The 26,336-nt window shown below is 44.6% G+C and overlaps 1 protein-coding gene across 1 annotated transcript in view; it reads right to left on the bottom strand.

Annotated features, from left to right (window-relative positions):
* The window catches only part of MCU (mitochondrial calcium uniporter), a 32,670-nt gene extending 6,845 nt beyond the window's left edge, over positions 1 to 25,825 (bottom strand). Inside the window, exons 1-4 of the mRNA XM_042021677.1 lie at positions 25,814 to 25,825; positions 5,687 to 5,756; positions 1,579 to 1,749; positions 983 to 1,087 (exon numbers count right to left, since the gene is read on the bottom strand). Of these exons, the coding sequence (XP_041877611.1) occupies positions 983 to 1,087; positions 1,579 to 1,749; positions 5,687 to 5,756; positions 25,814 to 25,825 (358 nt within the window). The remainder of the gene's footprint in view (positions 1 to 982; positions 1,088 to 1,578; positions 1,750 to 5,686; positions 5,757 to 25,813) is intronic.
* Between the last annotated feature and the right edge of the window lie 511 nt (positions 25,826 to 26,336).

Here is a 26,336-nt window from a genome sequence, read left to right as displayed (position 1 = left end):
TTTCTGTTAAGGTGCTTTTAATGAGATGGGAAAAAATCATCTCTAGCAGAGGTCAGTCTACCCCACATTTAGGCAAGAAAGAGCATCTCACCAAGTACTGCACTCCCAATTCCAGAAAAACAGAACAATAAAGAAGATAAAAATCCCCATCTGTGAACCAAGCAGAACAGCATTTCCCAAGCCATCCCTTTTATTTAAATCCGCAGACAAAACTACAGGCATGCAAGAACCTGGTGTTTTATGAAGGCTATGAAGCTGCCCAGAAGAAAGAGTAGAGGGCCGATAAAAACACCGAGTTCCTGCCTCCACCAGTAACACTGAAGTGTCTCAAAATCTTCTTGCAGGTTTTCACATCTTGAAAATCACACACATCCAAAGAATATTATTGAAATGGATTTTCTTGTTGACTCAAAATAGGTTGGTTTCCCTTCCCTTCCTAGCTGATTCTTCATAACACAACCTTCTAAGGGCACAGTCTCCTTTATTTCACTGTTCGGTAGCTAACAAGGTTTTGAGGTTTATCTGCAATAGTCGAAGTACCACACTTAAATGGAAACAATGTTAGCTGTCAGGGGAACCAACAATTTAGTCTTCCAAACCAGACAATCTAAGTTTCAATCTAATTCCCATCTTGTATTGTATTCCCTCAGAATGAGTTAAATTAAATTACTTTTCAGTAATTAAAAAAAATTTTTGAAAAACTTAGAATTTAAAAGGAATTATATTTCTTTGTTTATTCCTCTTGGAGGCTGGGGGGGCACTAGCTTTGAACAGAATGAAATATCTGCTTTTCATTAGTAATTATTCTGATTACTTGGATATCTCTAAATTGGGCTCCAAGGGCAGGATTAGAAACCACAAGGTTGCCCTTTAGAAACAACGCTTCATGCTCCTGAACAAGTTAATAAAGCATGTTGCAACGAAGCAGGGAGCTGAATACTGAAATGTACTCCCAGTGCTGAGCAGAACCAGGCTGGTTTACCTCTCTTTGGTGGTCTGACATGGTACGTGACATCATTAATGATCAGTTTGAAGTCATCCAGCAGAAGCAGGTCAATGCCTGTGGAGGAGGCCACACGTGTGCCATCTGTAAGGAAAACACAGATGATGCATTAAGCAGGAGCAACAAAGGACTTGAACATGCCATGGCTAAGTTGTAACACCATCCCAAATCCAGCTGTTGGGCTTCCATTCTTTCCAAAAGATGATACTTTTTGCCAAGACAAGGAAAGGTGGAAACATACTGAGTTTCCATTGCTAAAGCAGGATACTGTTTCACTTGTACCACCTTCTCCACCCAATTCCTTACAAACTGATTTGAACATCAACGTCAGTTGCATAGCTTGCATCTTTCCTACTAAATAGTAGGGCACTCACCAGAAAACATCTCCATTAGGACTGATTTCCTTAGCAGCTCTGACTACACAGTATTCTTACTCTAGGAATGACATTTCTACCTTCTGCTTTTTCAGGAAGGTTGAAGAACTCACATCACAGCAAACTTTTACTTCAAAAGCAAAAGGCCGGGTGAAAACAGCAGGCAAGCAAGTAAATCAATTAGTTTGTAAACAAGAGTACCTGCTGAGTAGATTGCAACCCGATCAATTCCTCTGTCCTCTGCTCGCAGCTGTTCCAAGAACACCCCAACAGAGTCTGAGATGGGTTTCAGGGTGAACTGGCAGCGCTCGCGCCGTGATGGAAGACTCACAGAAATCACAGGCAACCCGTTTTGGTAAACCACCGTCACTTCTACAGAGACAACAAAAATACAAGCTTATCATTAAAAGATAACAGATCTTCTCCATTTGTCCCATGGAGAAAGAGGCAAACCTGATTGTCATCTGAATGGACTAAACTTTTGATGTTACTAAGAGACATGGCCAAAGAAAAATGGAGGTATAGCCAAGCTTGCCACTCCAGTAACACGGCAGTCATTTTCTGTAGTTTTTAAGTTACTGACACTAAACTCAGTCACCTTTATTCTAAAGGCAACATGATATCTAAAAGCCATAACATGGCAGCACAGTATGTTTGGGTTAGGTTTTGAGAATAAAAGCATTTTGGACTATGGAAGACAAAAACACTGCTGTTTATGAGGATTTATAGCTCAGGAGAAAAAGGCAGATTGTGTATACTAGGAAACATCAAGGAAGGACCAACTTCAAATATTTTTATCCTTGTTTAGTTCTGGTTTCCTCCTCCTTGTCCTGAGGCAAGACATTTAAAGAAAGCAGTCAGGAGCATGAGGCTGTAGGAAAGCGGCACTCCAAGTTTAGGCCTCAAGGCCATTTCATCTAAAATTCATGGGATCAATATGCTTTGTACTTCTCCAGACAGGCATCGCTACTTAGGTGTAGATAAAACAAGATTTTCAATTTCTTTGGAGCTGCCAGAAGTTTTTCTGAAAGCATTCTTAAGGATTTCAGTAATTCATTTTAAAATCCATGGTAGTGACCTGTATGAACTGTAAGCTGGTTATTATTTTACTGCCACAACCTGCTCCTTGTGCTTCATGACATCCATACACAGAAGAGAGAAGTTATAAGTTCATATTCCCTAAGCCCTTTACTGAATTACCATTGTAATTGTCCTCAAGTGAGGTAGCTGCTAAGGTATAACAGCACACCTAAAAATTACTTGCTTTTATAGGTATCTTTCTTATGTAAGAACATACGGGGTTTTTTTATTGCTCAGAGCATTTGCTGTGTCTCAAGGATGGTGCAGTCACACCCACCCACAACTCATCTGCCTCAGTATCCCCACCTGTTGCAGCTTAGGTCAACTCCTGTCTCCTTAAACTCACTGAACTCATGGATTGACATGCTAAGTCATTTTAAGCAGCTAACATCAAAACCAGTAAGTCAGAGTCAACAAAAGTAAAAATGAAGACAATGTTATTTTAACTACCAAAGGGAACTAGCAGGAGAAGTCTTGGGGCAACACACCTTTCCAAAAATAAAGGATCATGGATATTAAAAGGATGTACCAAGTGCACTTGTACAAAGCCAGAAGAATTCTCTTCTCATTCTCAACTATCACACACCTTCATGAAATGAATCAAGCATAAAAAGGCTTTTTCCCTCTTGCAAGGGATTGCTACCTTCAAGTCCTTAAAGACGAGACAGAAGCAACCAAGTATGGACGCCTAAATGACTAAAGCATCCTAAGAGGCCCCAGTGTTTGAAAACCTATCAATGCCTACTCTCAAGACTCAGACAGCTGACAGGATTTTAGTAGCTTTAGCATTTTGAAGCATAGAATTCAGAGACAACAATCAGATATTTACCGGAAAAAAATAAAGCAAAATGCTAATTTATTTGGACAGTGAGAATTTAGAGCTCCTTAGCAGCAGCTATTATGACAGCTATCAGGTTTTCTTTAAATTTAAAATGCTACCTAGATAATACAGGCAGTGAGGCCATTTCTTTGCAGAGCAGAAGAGATAACAGTGTTTGCATTGACACTTTTTCCATGTATCCCCACTGGTACCACACCACAGCCAGAGCTCCAGGACTGCCAGCTCTGGAGGAAGTGCCTACCAGGACCAGCTGCACTTGAGGAGTCATCAGCATTAGGAGCACAAACAAAGCCTTTCACTAGGATTTCCAGCTTAGGTGAAGTATCAAAGGCCAAATTATTCCCCCTCAAAAGACAGGGTCAGTAAGTCTGGAAACACAGCTGCTTTATGTTTTCCTTGCAAACCCCTTGTAAAAGTAATTTCCTAGCTTAATTCACTGGTGGGGAAAGTCCATAACTCCAGGTTGATCCTCCCATCACCTCCCACACAAGTAATACTGGTCAGATTTTCACTGCATTGAAAAAGGAAGAGCTCAGAGGCAAATAAAAGAAAGGAATCTGAAGGACACAATAGCACAAACCTAACAGACAGCAGCAGACAACTCCAGCAAAAGTTATTAATAAGCCCCTCTGTGATATGGCTGCCTCATTTTTCTCTCCCACAGCCCTGTGTGTCTTCTGCATCTACTTCACAAGTTACTAAGTGGACAAAGGATTTAGCCCCTCAACTAGTTACAGAGCTAAGGTTTCAGCTAATCTGCCCTAGCTAAATTTTAAGCCAAGATTTAATTGCATGGAACAAGTAAAAGAAAGTAATTTTATACAAGTGTGCTTCACTTACACTTACAGACACCTACAGCCGAGCCAGGAATGGTGCTAAATAAGACCATGGAGGATTTGAAAAGCTTTAGATGCTATATAAAGCGTGGGGTTGCTTTGAGGTATGAGTTCCATCCAAGCACCACAAAGTTTTGACTCAATCATATGTGCACCAGCAACAGGTCATGGGTGTATATATATATATTTTTTTTTTTTTAAGATTTCCATTTTTGCCTAAGATCAACTTGAGCAACACATGAGGTCAAAACAAAGTATAGTAAAAGAAGAAAGTGTGGCCAAAGAAGTCAGTGTTGAACACTGGCTACTGGTAAAAGTCAAGTTATTGGAAGAAATGATGAGAGAAATATTCAAGCATAACACAAGGAGAGGTAAAATCAAATCAGGCACACACAGACACTATCTTCTCAACCTTACACGTCCTCTACAGTTGTACCTGTTTAAGTCCCCAGGTTTTCATGTAAGCTCTCCAGAGCAGTCATGTTCTCTTTGTCTTTGCACACTTGTTATCCTGGCAGGGGAAGCAGGAACCCTTCATTTATTAGCTTTCAGATCTTATTAACAAGCCAAGGATCCACTCAGTGCTCATGTCTGTTAGCACAAGTGATCCACTCCTTGTGCACAGCATGCAGATGTTAAGCAGGCAGTGAGCTGAAAGCTGCTCCTTTCCTCTTTGTATTCTGGCACACCAAGATTTTTAAAGTTCCACCAGTGCATCCTTTTGCTTTATGCTCTGACAACCTTATCAAAAAAGCTTAATGTTTGAGCTGCCCCAGATTTAATAAAGGAATAACATTGCCTTGGTGTCTTTGTTTGAGACACTTGGCTTCACAACTTAACTCACTGCAGCAAATGATGCTTTTGACCATTTTGGCACGTAGCTGACATGAACTGCACTTTTGTTACATAAATGAGGTTAAGGGGGCAGGCAGAGTCACAGGACCACAGACTGGGTCAGGCTGAAAGGACCACAGCGGGTGCTCTGGTGCCACCTCCCTGCTCAAGCAGGGACATCCCAGAGCACCTGGCACAAGATTGTGTCCAGACAGTTCTGGAGTATCTGTCCTCAGTGAGGGAGACTCCACAGCCTCTCTGGGCCATCTGCTCCAGTGCACAGGAGAAGTTCTTCCTCATGTTCAGGGAGAATTTCCTGTGCATCAGTTTCTGCCCTTTCCTTTGTGTCCTAGAGGTTGGCACCACTGAACAGAGCCTGGCTTCAGCCTCTGGCGCTTCCTTCAAGAAGGACAGTACCTTGAAGGGTAAGGATCATACAGGCTCACAGCTACATCAGAAAGAAGTCTGGCAAAAAGATTTGGACAGTTGCATGCAATTCCATCTTTCTTTACAAAGCCTGTCCAGTTTTGTAAGGACAGTTCATAGAAAAGTTGCCCATTGCCTTAATTCTTCTTGACGTTGTTCTGTGTCACTTCCTTAAGCTCCAAACTGGATTACTGCCCAGCCAAAAAAGCCTCAACCAGAAAAGGGGGCAGGGAATGAAATGTAAGTTAGGGCTAAGTCCAGTGAGGCAGGAGCTGGTGCACGTGTTACTCACCATCAGAGGGCACTACGGTACTGCAATACACCACTCTCACGCTCTGCCAAGGAGACAGCCGCTGATGCACCTGGAAAACACAGGCACGGCAAAAAGGGCAAATGTTCAGAGTCTGGCAGGATCGCACCCCAGGGCCACCTCCTGATCCCGTCCCTCCCGCCGGCCCCTTCCCCCGTGCCCGTGCTGGCACTTCCTCAATCCGCAGCAGGGACAGCCGCAAACCAGGAGCACCTGTCAGGAACAGCCTCTTCCCTTCCCATCTGTCGCGCCACAGGGTTTCCCCCCTCAGCCAAGTTCACCTCTACACACCTCTCTCTCCACACACGTAGCTGAGAGCCTGAGAGCTGAGAACTGAGAACAGCTGTGATTTGTTTTCCTTAATGTAACATGTATTTTTAAAGCCACGTGGTCCATCAGTTTAGCTTACTACACAGACACAGTAGAAATCATATCAAAGCACGAGTCTTTAAAGGGTAAGAAAAAGAAGTTTTTTGCATAACCAAGAGGGATGTTTACAGAGTTGTGGATTAACAGGTTCATTCTCCTTGGTTGTTTTCCATGCCAACATTACTTTTCTCATGTCCTTACAGAAGGAAGCCAAATTCCGAGACACAAAGTAGTAAAACTGCCTGTGCATAGAAGAACAAATTGTTCCAACATAAAAAACAAGAATTGCAATACTGAGCTATAAAAATAAGAAACTACAACAGCCCAATAAGAAAAAACCACATGAATGGGTTGTAGGTTCTGCAAACTTAGCAAGAGACCCATTTGCCCATGAAAAATCTAGAATCAGACTGATTTAAAAGTCTATCTTTTGATTATATTACACTGGTTATACACTAATCCTTCCCCAACACCGAGATTACAACTCTGGCAAAAACCAGCCCAACTGTAAACCAGAATAAAGCGTAACACACCAGCTCTCACCTCTCTCTGGTGGTTTATATTTCAGTGGCTAGCCTCAGATTTTTCAAGAGCTGTTGTTCAATTTGGACATTCCTATGGTCTGGGATACCTTTATAGAAATATAGGTTTAGCAGCTGTATTTTAGCAATCAGCAAAGAAAAAGTATCTCACAGAGAGGACTTAAGTAAATTTCTAATGAAGCTTGCAAACAAAACCTAGGTTGTTGATTATTTCTCTGCCAAATGGTCCAAATCTCTGTATTTCATGAGGTTACCTTTGATAACCTACTTAAAATGGCTTTAATTGCTACTTCACTTGTCCTTTAAAGCCTGATATCCGAACAAAGGATAGTTTCTACTAATCTTTCTTGAAAGTAGGAACCTTTGGCCCTGATGGCCACTGCACTGACAGCTCTAGAAATTCACTGTGGTATGTAGTGTACTTACACTTCATTTCTATCAGTTTTGACAATGAAAATCAGTCATTTTCAATTTGCCTCCTTTCAAGTGCATTTTCAGCTTCCCAGGGTCAAATCAGACAGTCAGCATGCAGGAAAAGAAGTGGGCACCAAACAGCTGTAACTTCAGCAGGAAGTTGCGTGTTTCAGCAAAAGTAATGTTGTAAAAACCGCCTGTGTGTTGGGAACCAAAGGGCAAATTTGCCTTTTTGCAAGTGAAATATGCAAATCTTCTTGACTCTCTGACACCATGTGCTACCCCTCCCACCTGAAGAAAAACAGGTTTTATACTGAAAACTATCTGAGAAAAACACAGCTACAGCCCTACATCCTGTACAAATCCAGCTCTGTTGTCTTGGCATTACTATTGTATTATTAACAAAGTCAGAAGCTTCAGGGATCAGAAGTGGCACCACATGCAAATCGATTTTCAGAACCAATTTTTACCTAAGGAGAGGAATTTTAATCCTTCTAAAAATAGTATCAGATACAATAACAAGCAGGCAGAATTCACACAGGGAGTGTCTCAGTCAGAGAGCACTACCCCAAAGACTACTTATAGACCTGTTTTACTTGATCCCACAGTACAGCTAGCACTGATATGTTTTTACTGCTTCACTCCCCCCCCTACACAACATTAATCATCCATTTTTCAAACAGCGCACAGCAGGACTCCGGCCTTTCTACCAGCTGTGAACGGCAGCCCAAAAACACAGTTCCCAGAAAATCCTAAACCCTGCTAAACCCAGCACTACCCCACTGCAAAATAACCATGTAACTGGAAGATATCACTAGGTAGCACATGCACAGACTGTACCTTTAAGGCTATAAGTATCTGACAGATACAAGCTCACTCCAGAAGCCTCCTGCACTCATACAACAAGAACAGGGATAAGGCAAAACAGGTTGAAAAAAACAGGGCATGTTAGGTGACTCATCAAAAAGCTGAGGTCTCCCCAGACTTCACCCCTTGGACAATTCTTGCATCCCAATATGGGCTGAACCCCTGCTTCATTAACACCCCCCTCCCCAGCAGTGTGTTGCCAGTACATTTGACAGGAGAGATGCTGTTAGAACACACAGATCTGTCCCTCCTGCAGCTCTGAAGGGTGCCGTGCGATACGTGCTGCTGCTACAATTCCTTATCTACAGAAACAGCCTCTACTGGGTAGGAAGGGAAAAAAAAGAACAGATGAACTCAAAACTGAGCAGAGACCGAAATGTCACGATATGTCATCCAAGGTTAGCAAGAGTTTAAGGAGTCATCCCTCATTTTTATTCCTGAAGGGAGACTGTTGTTTTAAAATTGAGATGGAGAGAAATGTTTGAACCCATTATCCGATGTCTGCAGCTCAACAGCTTCCTACATAAAGATGTCAGAAGGCTGAAGCTGGGGATCGGAGCAGTGCAGGGCAGAGAGAGGAATTCCTTTCAAGCTTTACTGACCAGATCTGTCCCTCAGGCAACAGCTCACTCCTCTTTCAGCAAGGAAGTGTGGAATAACTGCATCCAAATTTCAGTTGAGACAGACTTGTCCACCTCTCCCAAAATAAGCGATGCTTGGGAGTGTAAAAAGCACCAAAGCAGGATCACTGAAATGAGAAGCTTTAAGCACTAGGATAACTTTCTGTGTCTCACAAGAACACACGTAGGAATTCACTTTCCATGTCCACTCATTTCCTGCCTTATCTGCAGTAAGATGCATGTTAAGAGGCTCAGAGTTATGCAGCAGCTGCACTCCCAGAATGATTAAAGGAGCAAGAGGAAAAAAGTCCCAGTCCTCTATCTAAAACTAATGCTTCCTCCAGCCTTGTCCAGGTCTACATTAGACAACCCAAAGGTAAAAGTAACAGCATTTCTGTAAGTCCTAATGTGGCTTTCTCAGTACTACATCAGGGACAAAGTTAACCAAAGGCTTGCTGGAAAAATCAACCTTTTAGCTAACAGTGAGTGCTCTCTGATGGGAAAAGAGAGAGCACCCCCCATGTTCTCCAGGTATGTAATTATCAATGATGGAATGCTAACGACTTTAGGAGATTGAGTCTCCAAACCCTAATTAAAATCAGAAAAGAGGTTGTCCAGGAAAAAAAACCAAACCACAACACCCCAAGCATGAAAAAAGGTGAACATCTTGCTCTAGAACCCAAATAAAACATGCTGCTAACTCATTACCTGGAGTACCAGCACAGCAAGAACTGCAAAGCTTTTGTGAAAAACAGAGCATTCTCTGCGTAAAAATGTCTTACTACAAGTGAAGCATTTAAGAGACATTTGTAAGTGTCCCCTGCAACATCTATTTTACAAATTCTGAAGGGCCTCCTTTAAAGAAGGCTGCCTTAAGTCTGATACAAACCAGCTCACCTTTTCTAACAAGCAATAGTTATTTTCCTCTCTATCCTGACTTTCACTACATGAAACACTGAATGTCTGCCCTGGCTCTAAAAGTGGTTATCCTAAAGCCTCCAGGCTGAAATCTCAGTGACGAAAATTGCTGCGAGCTTCCCCGAGCAGCCACAGCAACCCAAGCCACCCACCTCAAACATGCTGAAGGGCTCCATTTATCTGTCTTTCCCTCACTTCTGCTCCTGTACTCAATCTGTTATAATTTGGTCTCTCCTAAACAGCACTTCGATCCTCAGTTACCGAGTCCCCTTCTGTCCTCCCTTTTTCCTTCCCCTTCACACCAGCTGTTTGCAAAGTAAAGGAGACTCAAGGCAAAACCATGCCCTGACCAGAAACCTGCTGTCCAAGGGATGTGATGTGTGACTTCCCAACACAGCCAGTGTTTTTGCACCAGCACATAAGCTCTAACTTGATTTAAGTACATTTAGCTGTGGTGGATTGACTGGGGCCAGCTGCCCAGCCAGCTGTTCCCTCACTCCTCGGGAACAGGATGGGAAGATACAGGATAAAAGGATAAAGGCAGGGAGATCAGTCACCACTCCCCACTAGCTTAACAGAGTGGACTAAGGGAAAGTTGACTTACTGCCAATTAAAGCAGGTAATATCAAGACACAGGTTGAAATGAACACTTCCCCCCCTAACCCAACCCTTTATCCAGGATCAACCTCTGCTCAGAGACCCCTTAGACCCAGACAGTACATGCCGAGACCCCTCATCCCCTGGGTACCCTACACAGAGACCCCTCAGCCCCAAATACCTCACAGAGGTCAGAGACCCTTCAACCCCAGACACCTCTCAGCCTCCTGAGAGGCCCCACAGATATCAGAGATACCCCTCAGCCCCAGGCAGCCCACACAGCCTTCAGAGACGCCTCAGCACCAGACACCCCTCCCAGTCCCAGGCAACCCATCCAGTGACCACAAAACCAGTCTGCTAAGAAAACCCTCCAGAAACGAGCCAGCACAGGGCTCTGGGCACTCACAGGACCCTCCCAGCCCACAGCAGCCCCTCACGCGCCTCTGAGGGCAGTGGCGTGGCAAGGGCAAGATGGCGGCGCCTTATGAGGGAGCCAGCTGCTGCCAGCACCCAGGCACTGCCCTGCCAACTTCAGCTGATTCCCGCTAATTCCCCCTCAGCACCCTCCCCGCCTTCCTCAGACATCTCCAAAGGGATCAGAACAGACCCATGGAGATGTCTGCCTGCATCTCTCACCCCCTTCTTTTCTTTCTGAGGTACCTGGACATCGCTGCCCACTTCCAGAATATCTCTTTGAGACAAAAAAAAAAAATCTCAATCATCCTTTGAAATTGAGCCAAACTTTACCAGGGATTTGCAACCCTGTATGGAAGGACTTTTCCAGCTTCTCGCTACGGCCTCTGGATATATTCACATAGCCAACACAACCGTGTAGTACTTCCCTCAAGGCATACACTGGGCTGCTGTTTGGGAGTCTGGGATATGATAAAACATCCCTTGCTCGCACAAGGGTACTGCTCCCACTGCCTCCATGCAAAGCCCCGGGGATTTGGCTGGAGAGGGAACGCGGGGGGGAAGCCTCTGTACCCGGGAGCTGTGCCCTTGCAGTGATGGCCACAAGCCATATACTCCAGAGCACTTTGTATGACCTACACATCAGCAAATGATCTTCATTTGCCTCAGTTCTCATTCCTGCCTGAATTTGCTCTTCTTCCAGCATTAGTACAAAGCTCCATCACATCTGCTAGGAAGGGAACATAAACAGGAGGTGAACTATAAATACTCCCTTCTCCACCCTGCTTCCTTTGCCCATCTGCCTAAAAAGAAGCAGGTAATCCACAGTGTCCAGGAAGAGGAATGGGTAGGAGAAAGGAGATTAGTTCTCTGCAGAAAAAGCAGGGATGAAGTAACTGTTCCTCATCCTTCATTGTGCCTTTCTCCCAGGCATTACTGCTGCTCTGGGGATACTGATACAAGGAGTTGCAGCAGGAACACCACTGCATTTGATGGCTTTGATTGAGCCTCCGAGAGACAAGAGAGGGAAGAGGAGGAAATAAAAGGGAAAAAAGTTGAGCTGACATGCTAAGCACATCAGTCAAGCAGAATCAATCGCTTTTAACAGGTGGCTTCCCTTGCCACCATCCACATCACTTCCTCCGCAACTGAAAACCAAATCAAAACCCCAAACCAAAACCTTCTCTCGGTCTATATTCTTAATTTTATTGCAAGTGTCAACAACTTGCAGAGAATTACCCTATTCCTAACAGGGGACAGATGATAGGCAGGGTACACCAGACCCCCACGCTCCCTCTCATCCAACCTTCACACAGTCCTTCCTACTTCTGGCAGGCAACACAAAGCAGGGCTGGAACATCTCCCCGACAGTTTGTGATGCCAGATCACAGTTTCACTATGAAAGTATTTTTCCTTTACTGGAGTAGGATGGTTTGGATTCCACTTATTTAATACAATCCTCATGGTTACTGGGGAAAAAAAATGAGAATTTAAATTCCTTTGAATCCTGAAGGCTTGAAACATAGAACCCAAAGAAAACACTAGGATGCATTTAAACCTGTGTCAGCTTTGAAACCTGAGAACTAAATTCCTTTCCCTAATTTCCAGATTCATCACTTGAGTCTTACTGAAAAGGTTTATAACTCTCTTATCTAAATTAAGGGGGCTGTCAACCACTGTTTAAAAAAAAAAGTTTTAAGGATTCAGTGAATTCTGAGCTCACAAATTTCAGGGATTTTCTCTCTCTCAGCCACTCACAGCTGAAAACTGCGTAACTAAGAGAGAAGACATCAGATGGACTCCCCTCAGTGATTTCTCCAGGGCAGCTTAGCTGTTGTTTTGTTGTTTGGTTTCCTGTTTGATTTTCTTCCTCTAGCACTTACCAACCCCATCAGGCAACTCCTTTGGTCTCTAGTAGAAGCAATTTAAAACGAGAGCTCTTGCCCCTCTCCTCCCACTGCAAAAAGCTTCCCGGTGAGGAAACAGCACCTCACTGACACACCCCTGCACTTCCAGCACCAAGAATGAAACAATAAGCAGAGTTATGAAGCGAGATTCCTGCAAGTGCAAGGAAGTTCCTTCTGCCTCGGTGCGTGCTGGGGAGCAGCCAACTCACACTGGTTTTCCAGGGAAATAAACTCCGAAACGAGGGAACCTCACTTTCAGCTCTTGAAAAGACACAGCAGGCTCTTGCAGACCTCAGAGTTGGCGCCAGCACACGCACAGCTTGGGAGGTGAAATACTGAGAGGTGCAACATCCTGCAAGCCACAGCAGCCCAGCACATCCCACTACTGTAGTAGTCCTACACCATCAATTCCCTGCAGGAAAGCACAACACAAAAAAAAAAAAAAAATCTCATCTCTCTGGCTAACCTTACACCTGGGTTTGGTCCAAAGAGTGGTGGAACAGAAAGGTAAGTACTCTCAGACAGCAAGAGGCTGTACCCACAAAGTCACGTCCAGGCAGTCCAACCATTGAAAGACAAAAAGCAGTTCCTTCTCTTGGATTACGAGCCTTACAGGGGGAGCCTAGAGACCAAACTCGCTTTAGGATTTAATCCTTTATGAGGCACTTAGCAGGGAAGTTTAAGAGTGCTGCCCAGAAGTGCCAGACAAGCTTTGTATATACTCTGAGTTTCACAAGTTTGGGTCCTAAGCAGAAAATGGCAAGTTTGGCTACAAATACCTGCAGCCAATTAACATTGGCCAGTTTTTTTCTGGAAGAAACACCAAAGTGTAGAATACTCAGCTTGGCATTCTTCCCTGCTTTCTACATTCACAGTTTGCAGCAGTTCAGTACCAGGTGTGATTAGTACAGTAAAAATCAATCCTTTTGCTAGTCCCACATACATCTCATGGAGCTCTGGAAGAATCTTCCAGTTGATTAAGGGTGGATGCCTGACATTTCCCCCCCTGGATACACTGCCTGCCATAAGGATTGTTACTGTGCAACTCTGGCTTCTAAATCCCTTATGTTCCCTGGCAAGAGCAGAGCAACAGAAGGAAACAAAAAAGATTCCAACAAAAACATACGAATGTTTTAAAGCCATTAAAGAACTCCATTTCATTGTGCCACCAGACCACAGATCAAGGATGCTTACATGCAAACTTAATATCCCTATACGTTCATGTTTAATATCCTTTGGTTAATGATGTACTTTTACTTATTTTGCAGGATAGCCTCCCTCCTGTGCCCTGAAAGAGAAGATGGTGCAACGCTCACCTCCTGTGTGCCATAGGTACGTGCCTGGAGAGGCAACTTGGCAGAAGTTAAAGCACAGTGCTCTGCAGAGGCAGATCTTTATTGACACACTAATAATGTGCAGGAAGAACACAAACACGTTAATTTTGAACCTGATGCTTAAACAGTGTGTTAAATTCAGTTCTGAAGGTTTCCCGGTTCAGCTTTTCCCAGCTCATCTCACCTGGTCTATTTGCAAGAGGAGGTCGTCATAGAATCCTGGAATGGTTTGGGCTCGAAGGGACCTTAAAGATCATCTTGTTCCACCCCCTCTTCCCATGGGCAGGGACACCTTCCAGTAGATCAGGCTGCTCCAAGCCCTGTGCAGCTCAGCCTGGCCTTGGACACTTCCGGGCATCCAGGGGCAGCCACAGCTTCTCTGGACACCCTGTGCCAGGGCCTCCTCACCCTCACAGGGATGAATTTCTTCCCAACATCCTGTCTAACCCTGCCCTCTGGCAGTTTAAAGCCATTCTCCCCTCTAAATAGTCTCTCTTTTTGTAGGTTCCCTCCACATACTGAAAAGCCACAATTGGGTTACCCCAAAACTCTTCTTCCCCAGGCTGAACAATCCCAATTCTCCCAGCCTTTCCTCACAGCAGAGGTGCTCCATCCCCCTAACCACAGGAAAGTGGGGCTGACCCCTTCCGTAGAGCACAAGCAGCAGCCATAGGGTATCCTGCAGCATTCTGTGCATGGCTTCAGAAACACAAACTTGCTCCTCGCTCCTCTGGAGGAGAAGCTTTTATCACCTGTGGGACTGCTCCCCAGACCCCAGCCTTGGCAGCAAGTGGGGCTGACTGGAACATTCACTGCTTCATCATCGGTCATCTCTGGCAAGATAAGTAGGAAGCCCAGAGATCAAAAGGTTTTCATTTAATTGACCATTGACAAAGGGAATGACTGCAACAGCATCTCCCAACAGCTCAGAGCTATTCATTTGAGCACCTCCTGCACAGCATTGCTGTGCTACAAAACTCAGTGTAATTATGCCCAAATGCATGAAAGCACAACAGAGGCACAAACAGATGAGGTTTTAGGAAAGCTATGAACTGAAGTTGATGCTTCATCTCACAGCCAATGCCACCCTCAAAGCTCAGTCACATCCGTCACTCCTTCGGGCTGAGGCTGGGGGGACAAGAGGCTGGATGCCCTCGGGAAGGGCTGCTCCCCTTTAGGTGCCACCGCAGTGCCCGTGGCCAGGCCACCTTCAGCACCAATCCACTCTGTCCCTTCCCGAACCTCCCTCCTCTGGCTTGGCAAAACCAGTCAAAACTGGGTTTATGGACACGCACTACACACAAACCCACCTTTAGTTTATATAATTATTAAGTCGAGGCATCCAAGTTAAAATCACTTAAGAATCTTCAAGAAAAACAGACCTAAGACTTCTCCTAACTTATCAAGTTAACCACTGCCAGGATGTGCGATAAACCAGGATGACCCAAACATTTAATTCCACCTCTTTGTTTAAAAATACTGTTTTCTATAAATTTTCTATCCCCCAGATCACAAGGCTTGATTTAGTAGGATTTTAATTGCAATTTTTCGAATTGTTTCAGCTCAAGTATTGTTACTTTGTTTTAAAAACACAGAACATATAATAATACTGCGTTTACACCTCTACCTACAGGTTTTTTCCCCTTAGAAACTGTCGCACCTCCATCCAAAGAGTAAGACACAAGGAGGATCCAACACAAAATAAATCCATTTTCAACAGACTGTCCCAAAAGGCCGATTTGAACTGCTTGCCCAATTAAAAGCTGCAAACCACACATCAGAGATACACATGTTGCAAAGTGTTTGCAGTTCACACTTCTTTCCTATGTGAAGGCTGAGGTTTAACTCATATTTAGAGATTGAGAAGCCTTGGAAATGAACCACTAGAAAAAAATTACTAGGAAAATGATCACTTTTCTAGTCATTAAGGCCATTTAAGAATAAACAGTCCTGGGAAAAGAGATTATCCTAGAAGAGAAGGGTTTGGAATGGAAAGTAACAGATCTTTAGCTTGATCACTTCCTTAAAGCTTTTCCAAATCAATTAAACTGGGTTTAATATACTGTGATAGGTGTTCAGTGGTCTAGAAGAATGCAATTTACAATTTGGCTCTGAATTATACAAGCTGTCAGAGACACCTTTACAGTTTGTATTTTCATTGACAGCCTCAGTTAGTTAATGAAAATTGAACCATTCTTCTCTGGAAAATTGAATATGCACACAAAAAAGAGCAAAATAGCCTCTGTAGAGAAGCCATGAAGCGACAGGCATCAAGCTAAGGACTTCGAAACATACTTCAAGACATATGCTTTCAATCCAACTGAGGAGGCTGGCTCAGCTCACACAGAATCAGATACTCCCCACACTTTCTTTCCAAGAACCTTTTTAATGCTTTCTCACTGCACTACGTAGACCTGGGAACCAGGACTTTTCCTTTGATCCAATGCTAATTATGACCTAAAGCTCTTTCAACTGGGAATCCCAGGTTTCTGCTCCTGTATGGGGATAGCCTTAAGAGGCCAGAGAGAATCATAGAATCCCAGACTGGTTTGGGTTGGAAGGGACTTTAAAGCCCATCTCATTCCAACTCCCTCCTATGGGTAGGGACACTCTCCAGCAGACCAGGTTGCTCCAAGCTCCATCCAGACCGGCCTTGAACACTTCCAGACCTGGGACAGTCACAGCTTCTCTGGGCACCCTGTGCCAGAGCCTCCCCACCCTCCTAGGGAAGGATTTCTTCCCAACATCCCATCTAACCCTGCCCTCTGGCAGTTTGAACCCATTCCCTCTTGGCCTGTGTCCATACAAAAGTCCCTCTCCCTCCTTTTTATAAAAAATTATTTTGGCTGTGTTGGGTGAACAAACAATGGAGAGAACAAGTTTCCCCAGCTGCCATGCTGGTAGGACTCTGCCTGGTTTTCTAAGCCTGTGGAATCTGCTGGGTTCACAGCTCTGCAGTCTGGGACATGCAGCTTGGAATCATCCCAAAATACCTATCAACAAACTGGAAAGGGCCAGACAAAAAGGAAGAGTGGTTCAGGGCTGGGCCTCCATGACAATCAGCTGCTTTCATCCCTCCCTGCTCACTGCTACTTTGCTGATGGGTGGTACTGGATGCAAACAACTTGTAAGCGAACCACAACTAGCTGCTGCAGCTGCTTGTCACAACTCTTTCCAACAGGCTCTGCTAAAAGCTTGCACATCCACAAATGCTCTCACGAGACAAAGGCAGATCCCTCTTTCCACTGGTTGGTTGGGGTTTTTTTGGTGTTCTTTTTGTTTTGTTTTTTAGTGCAGACAAAGCTTATTGCTAAAATCAGACAAAGCAGCAAGGTGATGAGCTTAGGTATGAGGTCCAGGCGCTTCCAAGCAAACAGCTTATCCTTTTGGGGAGCAGGAGCCCTGATGGCGCTCTGGAACTGACCCGGACAGCCCAACCTTGCGTGCTTTCCCAGCAGAGCAGTGAAAACGCATTAGCCCTTGAGAAAGCATTAAGGGAAGCACTAAAATAGCTGGCTGGGAGCAGTGTAAGTGGCTGTCCAGACAAATACGAGGAGAATCCATAAAGAGCTCTGGAGGCAAAAAAATCCTCAGTGGAAAAGCAGACCACTGTTGCAGACATGCAAACCAGGAACACTTACATCAAGTTCAGACTAAACATCAAAATCACTCATTTCTGAGGGGAAACAGTCAACAATGGAAACTAAAAACACGCACAAAGCACAGCTGGGAAAGCAGTAGCTAAATGAGCACAGAGCAGGGAAACAGGAGGAACACAGGTCACAGCCTTGCTACAACACTGCAGGACACTGCACCAGCTGCAATCGTATTTACTCAGGAATATAAGAACCCAGCAAATCCCCCTCAGCCAGAGGGCATCCAGACACGGATTGCCTACAGACAAGCACTGTTTCTGCAGTGACATTTGCAATGACCTCGTACCACCACCAATGAGGAGGTTACAGAGCAAACAACCCCCTCCCCAAATTTTATTTCACACAGCAGGCACAGCGTACTTCAGTGTTTCAAAGCCAGTTTAAAAAGACAAAATCTCATCTCTACACTGTGTTCCTGTAATTCAAGAATATCACCATAAATCGGGGGAAAAAAAAAATATCAGGCAAAGTTATAACTGCAGGAGTTTGAGTACAGCCTGGGAATCACGCTTGGATGGTGAGTGACTGGCACACCCTTCTCCTCTGGGGATAAATTTCTTTTCCACATTAGGAATCCAGAAAGATTCATTCTGATATGCCTCCAGGCAAGAGGAACAGAATTAATTTAAGTTCACCAGAGGTTTTTTCTGGCATTGAGAGGTTCTCAGCATGCAAATGCTAACAAGGTATTTATAAAGTTATGCTGTATTTGGAAAGAGGGGCAAGGGGAAACCTTGGCCTGTTCCAGCCTTTCTGAACAAGGTCATCACCAAGTTGTCACAAGCCCCTACTTACACCAAGGGGCTGGGCCACCACATACTTCAAAAACCACAGTATTTCAACTTCCTAACGTTAACAGAGACACATTAACAGTTTTACAGTCTGGAACACAGTCTGCATGGTCCTTGGCTTTTTTGTTATTAATATGTACAGTACTTTTAACAACACAGCAGCAAGTCTGACAGACCAACAGACACCGTAATAAGTCTGACCAGCAATAACTGCTGTTCTTCTCACCTTCTGTAGAGGGGGGACATGAATTTGACACCATGACTCTCTGGATTACCAAAACCTCCACCCTCCAGAACACTGAAAAATTCAGAAGCATCATGTCTCAGACCACTGAGCAACCACCGCTCCTTTGGTTTTGGGGGCTGGTGAGAAACATGTTGGCAAGTTTGCAGGAAAGCGTGTGGCAGTTCAGGGGATGACGTCTGGGAGAGGCAGCTTTCTCATGCACATTTATTATTAATTGATATGTAACTCCTTTTTTGGAATTCTACATCTTCCAGACAGAAATCCTGCCTAAAGAGGATTAAATACCTGGTTTCTCAAAAAAACCCCCAAGTTCTAGGAAAGCATCCCGTAAAAGTCACCCCTCTTACCCAAGTGTTGGATCCCTAATTTCCCTGGACAGAGGCAGCTCCTCTGAGGTTTAAAACCCTCACCCTGCAGAAATCCCAGCAGGAAATCAGAACACCCTTGGCCCTGCTGCCTGAACACCATGAGTGTGCAAAGCCAATTCCATCTCACGCTGTGGTGCTGATCCACCTGTATGGGAGTCATGGCAGCTCTTTTCCAGGGAGTTGGCACTGGCTGCAGAAGCCCCTGGGGACATTTCCTTTGCAGCCACCTCAAGGCTACCAAGCCACAGACCCCTGCAGTTTTGTAGAGGCTCACCTTGTTCCCTCCTGGGTACCAGGAGGTTTACAGAGAGGGGCTGTAAAACTGCCCCCTACTCCCCCCTTTAACAGCCCTGCACAGAACCAACACTTCGAACCTACACATCTTAGTGTAGGTGGTGGCTGGGTAAGAAAAATAAGGACCTGTAGACCGTGTATAAATGGAATTTACGAAGAAAAACAGAAATAAAGCCTGCACAGCCCCAAACAGATTTCAGTAAGCTTTCCCCACGCTATTTACAGCCCAGCAAGAGGCTTAAAAATACTCATTCTGATCTGGCTAGAAGTAACTCACACAAGCGCCAGGCTCACCTTAATGGGGTGAGACGAACTTCTTTTGGTGCCCCAAACCTTCCTAGAATTGCATTTAAATGCAAACTCCTCCCCTGCTTCCTTTCCTCTTCCTATAAGCCAGGATTTCTTTGATTCTCAGTCTAATTAGGAGATAATTTTAACTCTGTCACTGGTTTGATTGCGCTGGTGCTTAACCACGCTATTAAGCAAATCATTAGCTGACATGTGGTACCTTCTCCCTCTGACAGAGACACGCTCAGCCTCAGTGGGGAAGACAAGGGGAGACTCCAGAGAAACAACCACTGCCAGTGCTAAGATTTAACAGGCACTGCTTGGACCACCATATTCACTTTATCATGAACAACAGGGGCAAGAGAAGCAGCTGGAACTGCAGTCCCACCTGCCTGGCATCCCACATCCAAGGTCACCTGTGAAGCATGACAGGCCAGCTTGATCCTGAACCACCCCCGAGGAACCTGAGCAGCACAGGAGCTGTACCAACCAAGCAGACAATCAGTTTTCTGTACTTTAACACCAATTGTGCAAGACCCTTCCTGCTCCATTTTTACACCACCAGGATCTGAGACTGCCTACGGCACATTCTAGCAAGGGGCATTGGAGCCTATCAGCTCCAACTTGGAACTGCTGCTTTCCACGTTTACTGTTCCAGGAGAAAATACAGCAGGTTCAGCCATGTGCTGCTGCCTGAAAAAGGCTCCTGTGCCTCACTCACGTTCATTTGGAGCAGACTACTTCAAAGGAACACTAAAGTTAGGCAGAACAAGGAGCTTTTCAAAAACCACATGACAGAGGGCTAAATTCTATGAAGGGAGTGTTTTCCCACCTATTCCACCTTGTGATTCCTTCAAGGATCCCAAATTAAGCACTTAAGCAAACAGTAAGACATCATTTAGCAAGTCAGTGTGCCTAAACTGATTGTTAGGGCATCAGTGAGTCACAAACTGCCAAGTTCAAGCAGCTGTCTTCTCCTTCTAGGAAAACCTTCTGTCCAACACACACAAATTTGCATGGAGGAACCATTTTGCAAGCCTGTGACACCAAAGCTTCCTGTGGCAGCAGCCACAGCTGCTGACTTTGCCAACTACCTATGCTCAGCAGCTGCTTCAGCAGCACATTCCCTCCACACCCCATCGCTGAACCACCAAGTTCTTGTGCTTTGGTGTGAGGATGAAAGGCAGTTACACAGTCCAGATTTTATAGCCACAACCACAGGCCTTCTGCAGTCCAGCCCATGGCTGAAACACACCTGAAAACAGTGCTGTTCCTGAGCTGAAGTTTCTTGTTAACACTGGACTATGTAAAGAGCTGGAAACATCAGTTCACTCAAGGAGACAAGTGATGAGCTGCCTTTGTCTGGTCCTTGGGAACAGCAGGAAAAGGCTGAGATAATAGTGGAGGCTTTCAACCGGTTGTCAGTGTTTGCTCTTCACAGCAAGTACATCTCACAAGAGCCATTTGGGTGACTGGCACCTTTGCTTCTCCTCTCCATGTGCTACAGCACCTGGGAACAAGAGGAGTCTGAGACCAAGAAGAAGTGTTCCAGATGCCTTAAAAGGGATCTCACATGACAGAAATACCTCAAGTATTAACACAACAAACGTGTTATACTATTTTACCACACTGCAAGAAAAAAATCCCTCCAAGGTCTCTTGCAAATCAATCCTGGGAATCCATTTCTCCTGCTTTTTGCCACAGTAGCCAAGTTTACAGTCCCGGGCCGTGGAGAAGCAGCCAACCTGGCACAGCTGGGGAACAGAGCAGAATTCCAGATGAGCTTTTAAAGGTCTCCTTTACTGACTTGATCTCAAACTACAGACTGTCAGTGCTTTGTTGCTCGTTGCAGCAGCTGTTTTGCCTTAAAGTGCCAAGAAAAGTCCCCAGTGCCTCACAGGAGGCACACAGTGAGATCATCTCCACGAAGTCACCGGGGCCATCTGAGAAGGGACCACCACAGCCAGGGGACAAGCTCTACCAGCAGGAGAAGGCACACAGAGTCAGCCGGCTGATTCCAGAGCTGCTGCTGACAGCACGGATGATTTGTGTAGTTTCAACAACATTTCTGAAGCCATCAGCTGGCAGCAGCTTACTGGCTATCAACAGCAGCAAGATGGAAAGCAAATTCAGGAGCTACCGATGGCACTACTAGCAAAGGCCATGAATATTCATGCCACTAAAACATGAATGAATTTATGATTTTTTTTATTATGAAAGAAAAAATAGGGGCTTCAAGTAACCTCAAAGCTTTATAAATGTCAATACACCAAAACAACAAGCCCAGTGACCAAGGGGACTATTTCACTCTATTTTTCTGGACCAGTGCATTTGTACTTCCTATTTTCTCTCCCCCTCCAGTTCACTGTATGGAGCAAGCAACTGGTAGAAGTCACACACACATATACAGGATGAGGGAGATTTTATTCAAACGGATCACACGTATTTCAGACTGTGGTTTTCCAAAATTTTTTCTTTTTCTCCTTTTTTTTTAAATACAGCTTGGAAACAACCAACAAAGGCTGCAGTAGGAATTAAACCAACTTTCATAATCCATGGGGCATGCACACCTGACACACAGGTGTCTACAGCTGGAGCAGTACTGCCAACATGGACAACAGGCACACCAGTGATCAGCATCAAGTGTGGGTAACTAAACTTTCAGAGCAGCAACCCATTTTTGCCCCAAATAAAACAGTGACAAGCACTGTCAAAGCATCCACATGTGTCTGCTGGGCACAGGCAGCACAGTGGAAGAGGGTCAGCTCCTTAGTAGGCCCTAAAGCCAGTGAAAATCACCTTCAAAATGTAGTGAGCAAGCCTGTCTTGAACTGACTAACAGAGCATAGTCATCTGGATTTATTAAGACTATTTCTTCAGAGCAATCCTAAAATACAATGGATGCATGCTTGGGCTATGCCACAGATCAGGCAACCTCTTAGGTTACATTTGCAGCTGTTTCCTCAGCTGTCACCAGCCATCTGGGAATGTCTCATGGACAGCAGAGGCTGCCCTTGCCCTGCTGACCAGCTCCCCCCACCACACTCCTGATCTCAGCATCATCACAGCACAGTTCATGGCACCACATGCAGCACATACCCCACTGACAGAAGCACACCAACACTCTTCCATCATCATCTTTCCAGGGAGAAATAAAGAAGTTAAATCGTTATAACGGCAGGACTGGGAAAGAATTAAAGGGTTAAAGTGAAAAGTTTCGTCAAAGACTACCAGTTTGGGCTTAAAATTTGAGTGGAGCATGCCTCTGCTGGTCAGCAGCTTAAAGAATAACATATTTAAGAGCTGCATAGCAGAAACAAACTGCATTCCTGGGAGAGAAAGAAGAGACGGTGGCTCAGCTGCAGTTCTCAGGAGCAAATTCACAGGTTCTCAGCAAACTCAGAAGCAGATCCACACCACCAGACTCAGTAGCAGAAAGTGAGTATAAGAGACAAGGATGAAAACCGAACTCCAAATGGAATTTTCAGTTACTAAATGCCAGGTACAGACTCAAAACCTGTTTCTGTATGGCCCTGAAGATATTCACTTGACCCTTAGCATACCTCACGTTTCAGGGTTTTTTTAATGGGTTACAAAAAGTGCAGGTGTCAGCCCCACACCCTTACCCAGAGCACATGTGCCTGGAAGCTTGCAGCAATGGAACCCAGAACCCATCCTTTGGGAGCAGGCAATGGATCTCAAGTAAGCCACTTCAGCATTCCTCTTCCACTGGCACATTTGCACATGGCTCAGCAAGGGAAAACCTCCCTTTCCCAGTTATTTTATTCACGTTAAGCTTTCCCTCTTCCCAAATACCAACTGTATTTTAACATTTTACAACTGCAAGTCAAATTTACCAGGGGAAGGAAACCAATGCCTGCTTCCACTGTGCCAAGTTTCCAGTCACCTGGACTGTACTGTGTCATTACCAGCCCAGCGTATCCCACAGGGGCTTGCCAAAGCCCCATACTGAGCACTGTGTGGTGCTCCTGACAGGCTTCCCTAATATCCACCCTCTCCAGGTATCACTGCTCCCTGCCATTCAATCACTCCTTGCTTTTATCACAACCTAGGGAAACTTCCACAGCCATTTCCTTACAGCAGCAAGGCCAGGAAAAACATTTTACTGAACTGTACAACCTTCAGCAGCTTCTTGGCCTACAGTTCATAAGAAAAGTTATCACTGGCTCATACAAAGACCTCTAATGCAGTTCAAATATTTCTGGCAGAGAAACAATAAAAAAATGAAGTGTTTCAAATGCCTGGCTAAATTTGCTACAATAGATGAGAAAGGGCTTTCGAAGCAAGTTTATCCATGAGATCACTGCTCTGTGATGTACAGCAACAGCTCGATTAATCACAAAACTATTTGCAAGGACTTGCCAAAAAGAGAGGAATACCAGAACAAACCCTGCAGAACAGCTCCCCAACACAGGCAACACACACAACTCTTCATCCTCCTGCATGAGGAACAGCTCAAGACTGATTTCTGAATTGAAAACTGTTTCTTTTCTGTTTAAAGGAACTAACGATGCAAACTGGCTGTGTCCTTTCTCAAGTGGTTGCTGCTTTATTCACTACAACCTTCTGCTTGCAACAGCACTTAAAGTACTCATTCAGTTCTTTCAAATGAAAGATTTCATGTAGGAAAGAACCAAAAGAGGTAATTCAGGTACACAGTGAGTGATTTATCCATGTACCTCCACACAGGCAGCACTCCTCCTCCAGTCAATAAACTTCATTCCTCCTTAGGAAGGATTTGACACAGACATCAAGCACAAATAGATTGTCCAGCTCAAAGTGGGAAGCACACAGGTCAAAACACACTATCCAGCTCCAAATCATCATTTTTATTTCTGTTGTGACCCCTACAGAATAAACTTCCCTTTTATACTAAGGGTGAATTCCCACTGCTACCAGCTTTTGCTTTATTCCCCCAAACTCCTCATATCCCCCTTAGCCACCCTACTCCCCCACTGTGCAAGGATACACTGCCAGGACACTGTTACTTCAGTCAAACCCCCCCAATATTTCACAGTTCTACTGCCAAAAAGCAGAGTCTATAACTTCTGGTATTCAATAGCCTTGTAGTATCACACTGTAGATGAGTCATCAGGGCAAGATTAAAAGGAATGGTTTTTTAATATTGCCAGTAAAGAAAAAAAAAAGCTTTGTGGAAGAAACAACTTACAATCTTCAATTATGAGTTTCTCTTGGTGAGCTCTGCCCTCAAATGGATGGTGTCAGTTTGATTCATCAGTGTGTGTGAGATCAATGCGATCCTAAACTTCCTGAAGTTATCTTTCCAAATCTGCCTGGGAATTGTTTAAGCATTACACAGGCTGAAAAAAGAATAAATCAAGCCTAACTACTGAAAACACAAGCAATTCATCTGGCAAGCTGAGAACAGAGACAACTGACCATGAATAATGCAAGAGGGGCAAGATTCAAAATACTCCGTTCAGTTATTATCTGCAGCCTGAAGTGGTGATAAAATACTTGATTAAATTGGAGAGCAAAAGCTGTTCTGTGCAATTACTGGATAAATATTTCAGAGCAATTTTTCTGTTGAGCATTTGGAATCCCCCTGCCAGCCTACATTCTACCCAAGGACACAAGGGGAGGGTTTCTACAAGAACATATAGCCTTTCCAAGGCAAAAGTTTGAGAAGGTGAGGGATGAGCATTTGGGCTCACAGAAACCCAGCTCAAATTACTGTGCCAATTTTTTCAGGTGTAGCTTCAGACATCTGTTGAGAAAAACCTCAACAATTCTACTTGTGGAGGTAGGATTTTAGGTACTGCTTTAAGAAAGCATCCTCCTCCTCCTCCCCACCCTATTTTAGCCGTTGAATAAAATCAGAGCTTAGGACACACATATCACAGACCATTTAACCTGCATTTGCCCACTCACTTCACCTCATCACTGAGCTATCCAGCCGCTCCAGGGAGCGCAATGTGCACCACAACAGAACTGCCACCTGGTAATGCCAAGGTAAATCACTTAAACCAGTTGTAATCCGTGTCACTTCCATGCAATTTGTTTCACAGTGTGATTGGGCACAGAATTCCCTAAGCAACTTGAAATTCTAGGAAAAAAAAAATACTCTTAATTGCCATTTGAACTCGAAGGGAGGAACTTCTCAGCACCTGGAGGGGAAAGAGCAAACCTTGTGCAAAGAAAGGCAGAACCTGGTGCAGGGATCAGCAGGTGAGCCCTGCCAGTGCCTCTGGGCGCTGCCCAGATGCAATCAGGGCTTTGGGGATTTTCTCTGAAAGCCCTGTACCTGTGAGGAACGTCACAGCAACCCTCAGCCTGCAGTTGGGAAAAGGAGGGGAATACGTTCACCAAAGCTGATCTGGGCTCTAACAAAAAGTACCTTTCACATTATGACTTCTTCATCCCATCTTTTCCCCCCAGCCCCAATACTTGGGACATATCTGGAAAAAGAAAAAAAACTCCAATCCACATGAACTCCGGTACCTTCAAAGGCATGACCGTGATAAAAAGGAAAACATATTTCAGTGTGAAAAGCATAGAAGGGAAAGGGGTTAAAGCTTCAGTGTAGGAGTTCAGGAGCAGCAACTGATGCTTGGGTCAAGGGGGGTTCTCAGACTTTAAACGCTCAAGAGTGGAAAGTTCCATCCACTCTTAACTAAGGAAAAAGTAAATGTTGCTGAATTTAATCAAGCCTGGCAAAACCTCCTTCCCTATTCTTCCTGGCTGGGTTTAGCAATGGTGCAACAAAACTCAGTTTTGGGAAGTATGACTTCAAACCCAGGCCATTTCAAGAATATTGAGCTTCAGTAAAGTCAAGCCACCAGGCAGGAAAACTCCTTAAGAATACTCAGCTTTAAATACATTCAACCATTTCTGCTTTATTTTCCTGAAATGCCACTTATATCCAGCAATGGGGTTTCCCTGCACTTAGGTACATCTATCCAGCTCCCATAATCCTAACTCCCAGTTTATCTCTGAAAGCACACAGCATGTCAATTGCTCTGTA

Source organism: Corvus kubaryi, unplaced genomic scaffold (genome assembly GCF_017639235.1).
Source record: "Corvus kubaryi isolate FWS band 111438036 unplaced genomic scaffold, C.kubaryi_AGA036_p1.0 126, whole genome shotgun sequence".
NCBI classification, from domain to species: Eukaryota; Metazoa; Chordata; class Aves; order Passeriformes; family Corvidae; genus Corvus; species Corvus kubaryi.
Note: the sequence above shows the minus strand (reverse complement) of the source record. Positions and strands in the feature narration are given on the sequence as shown.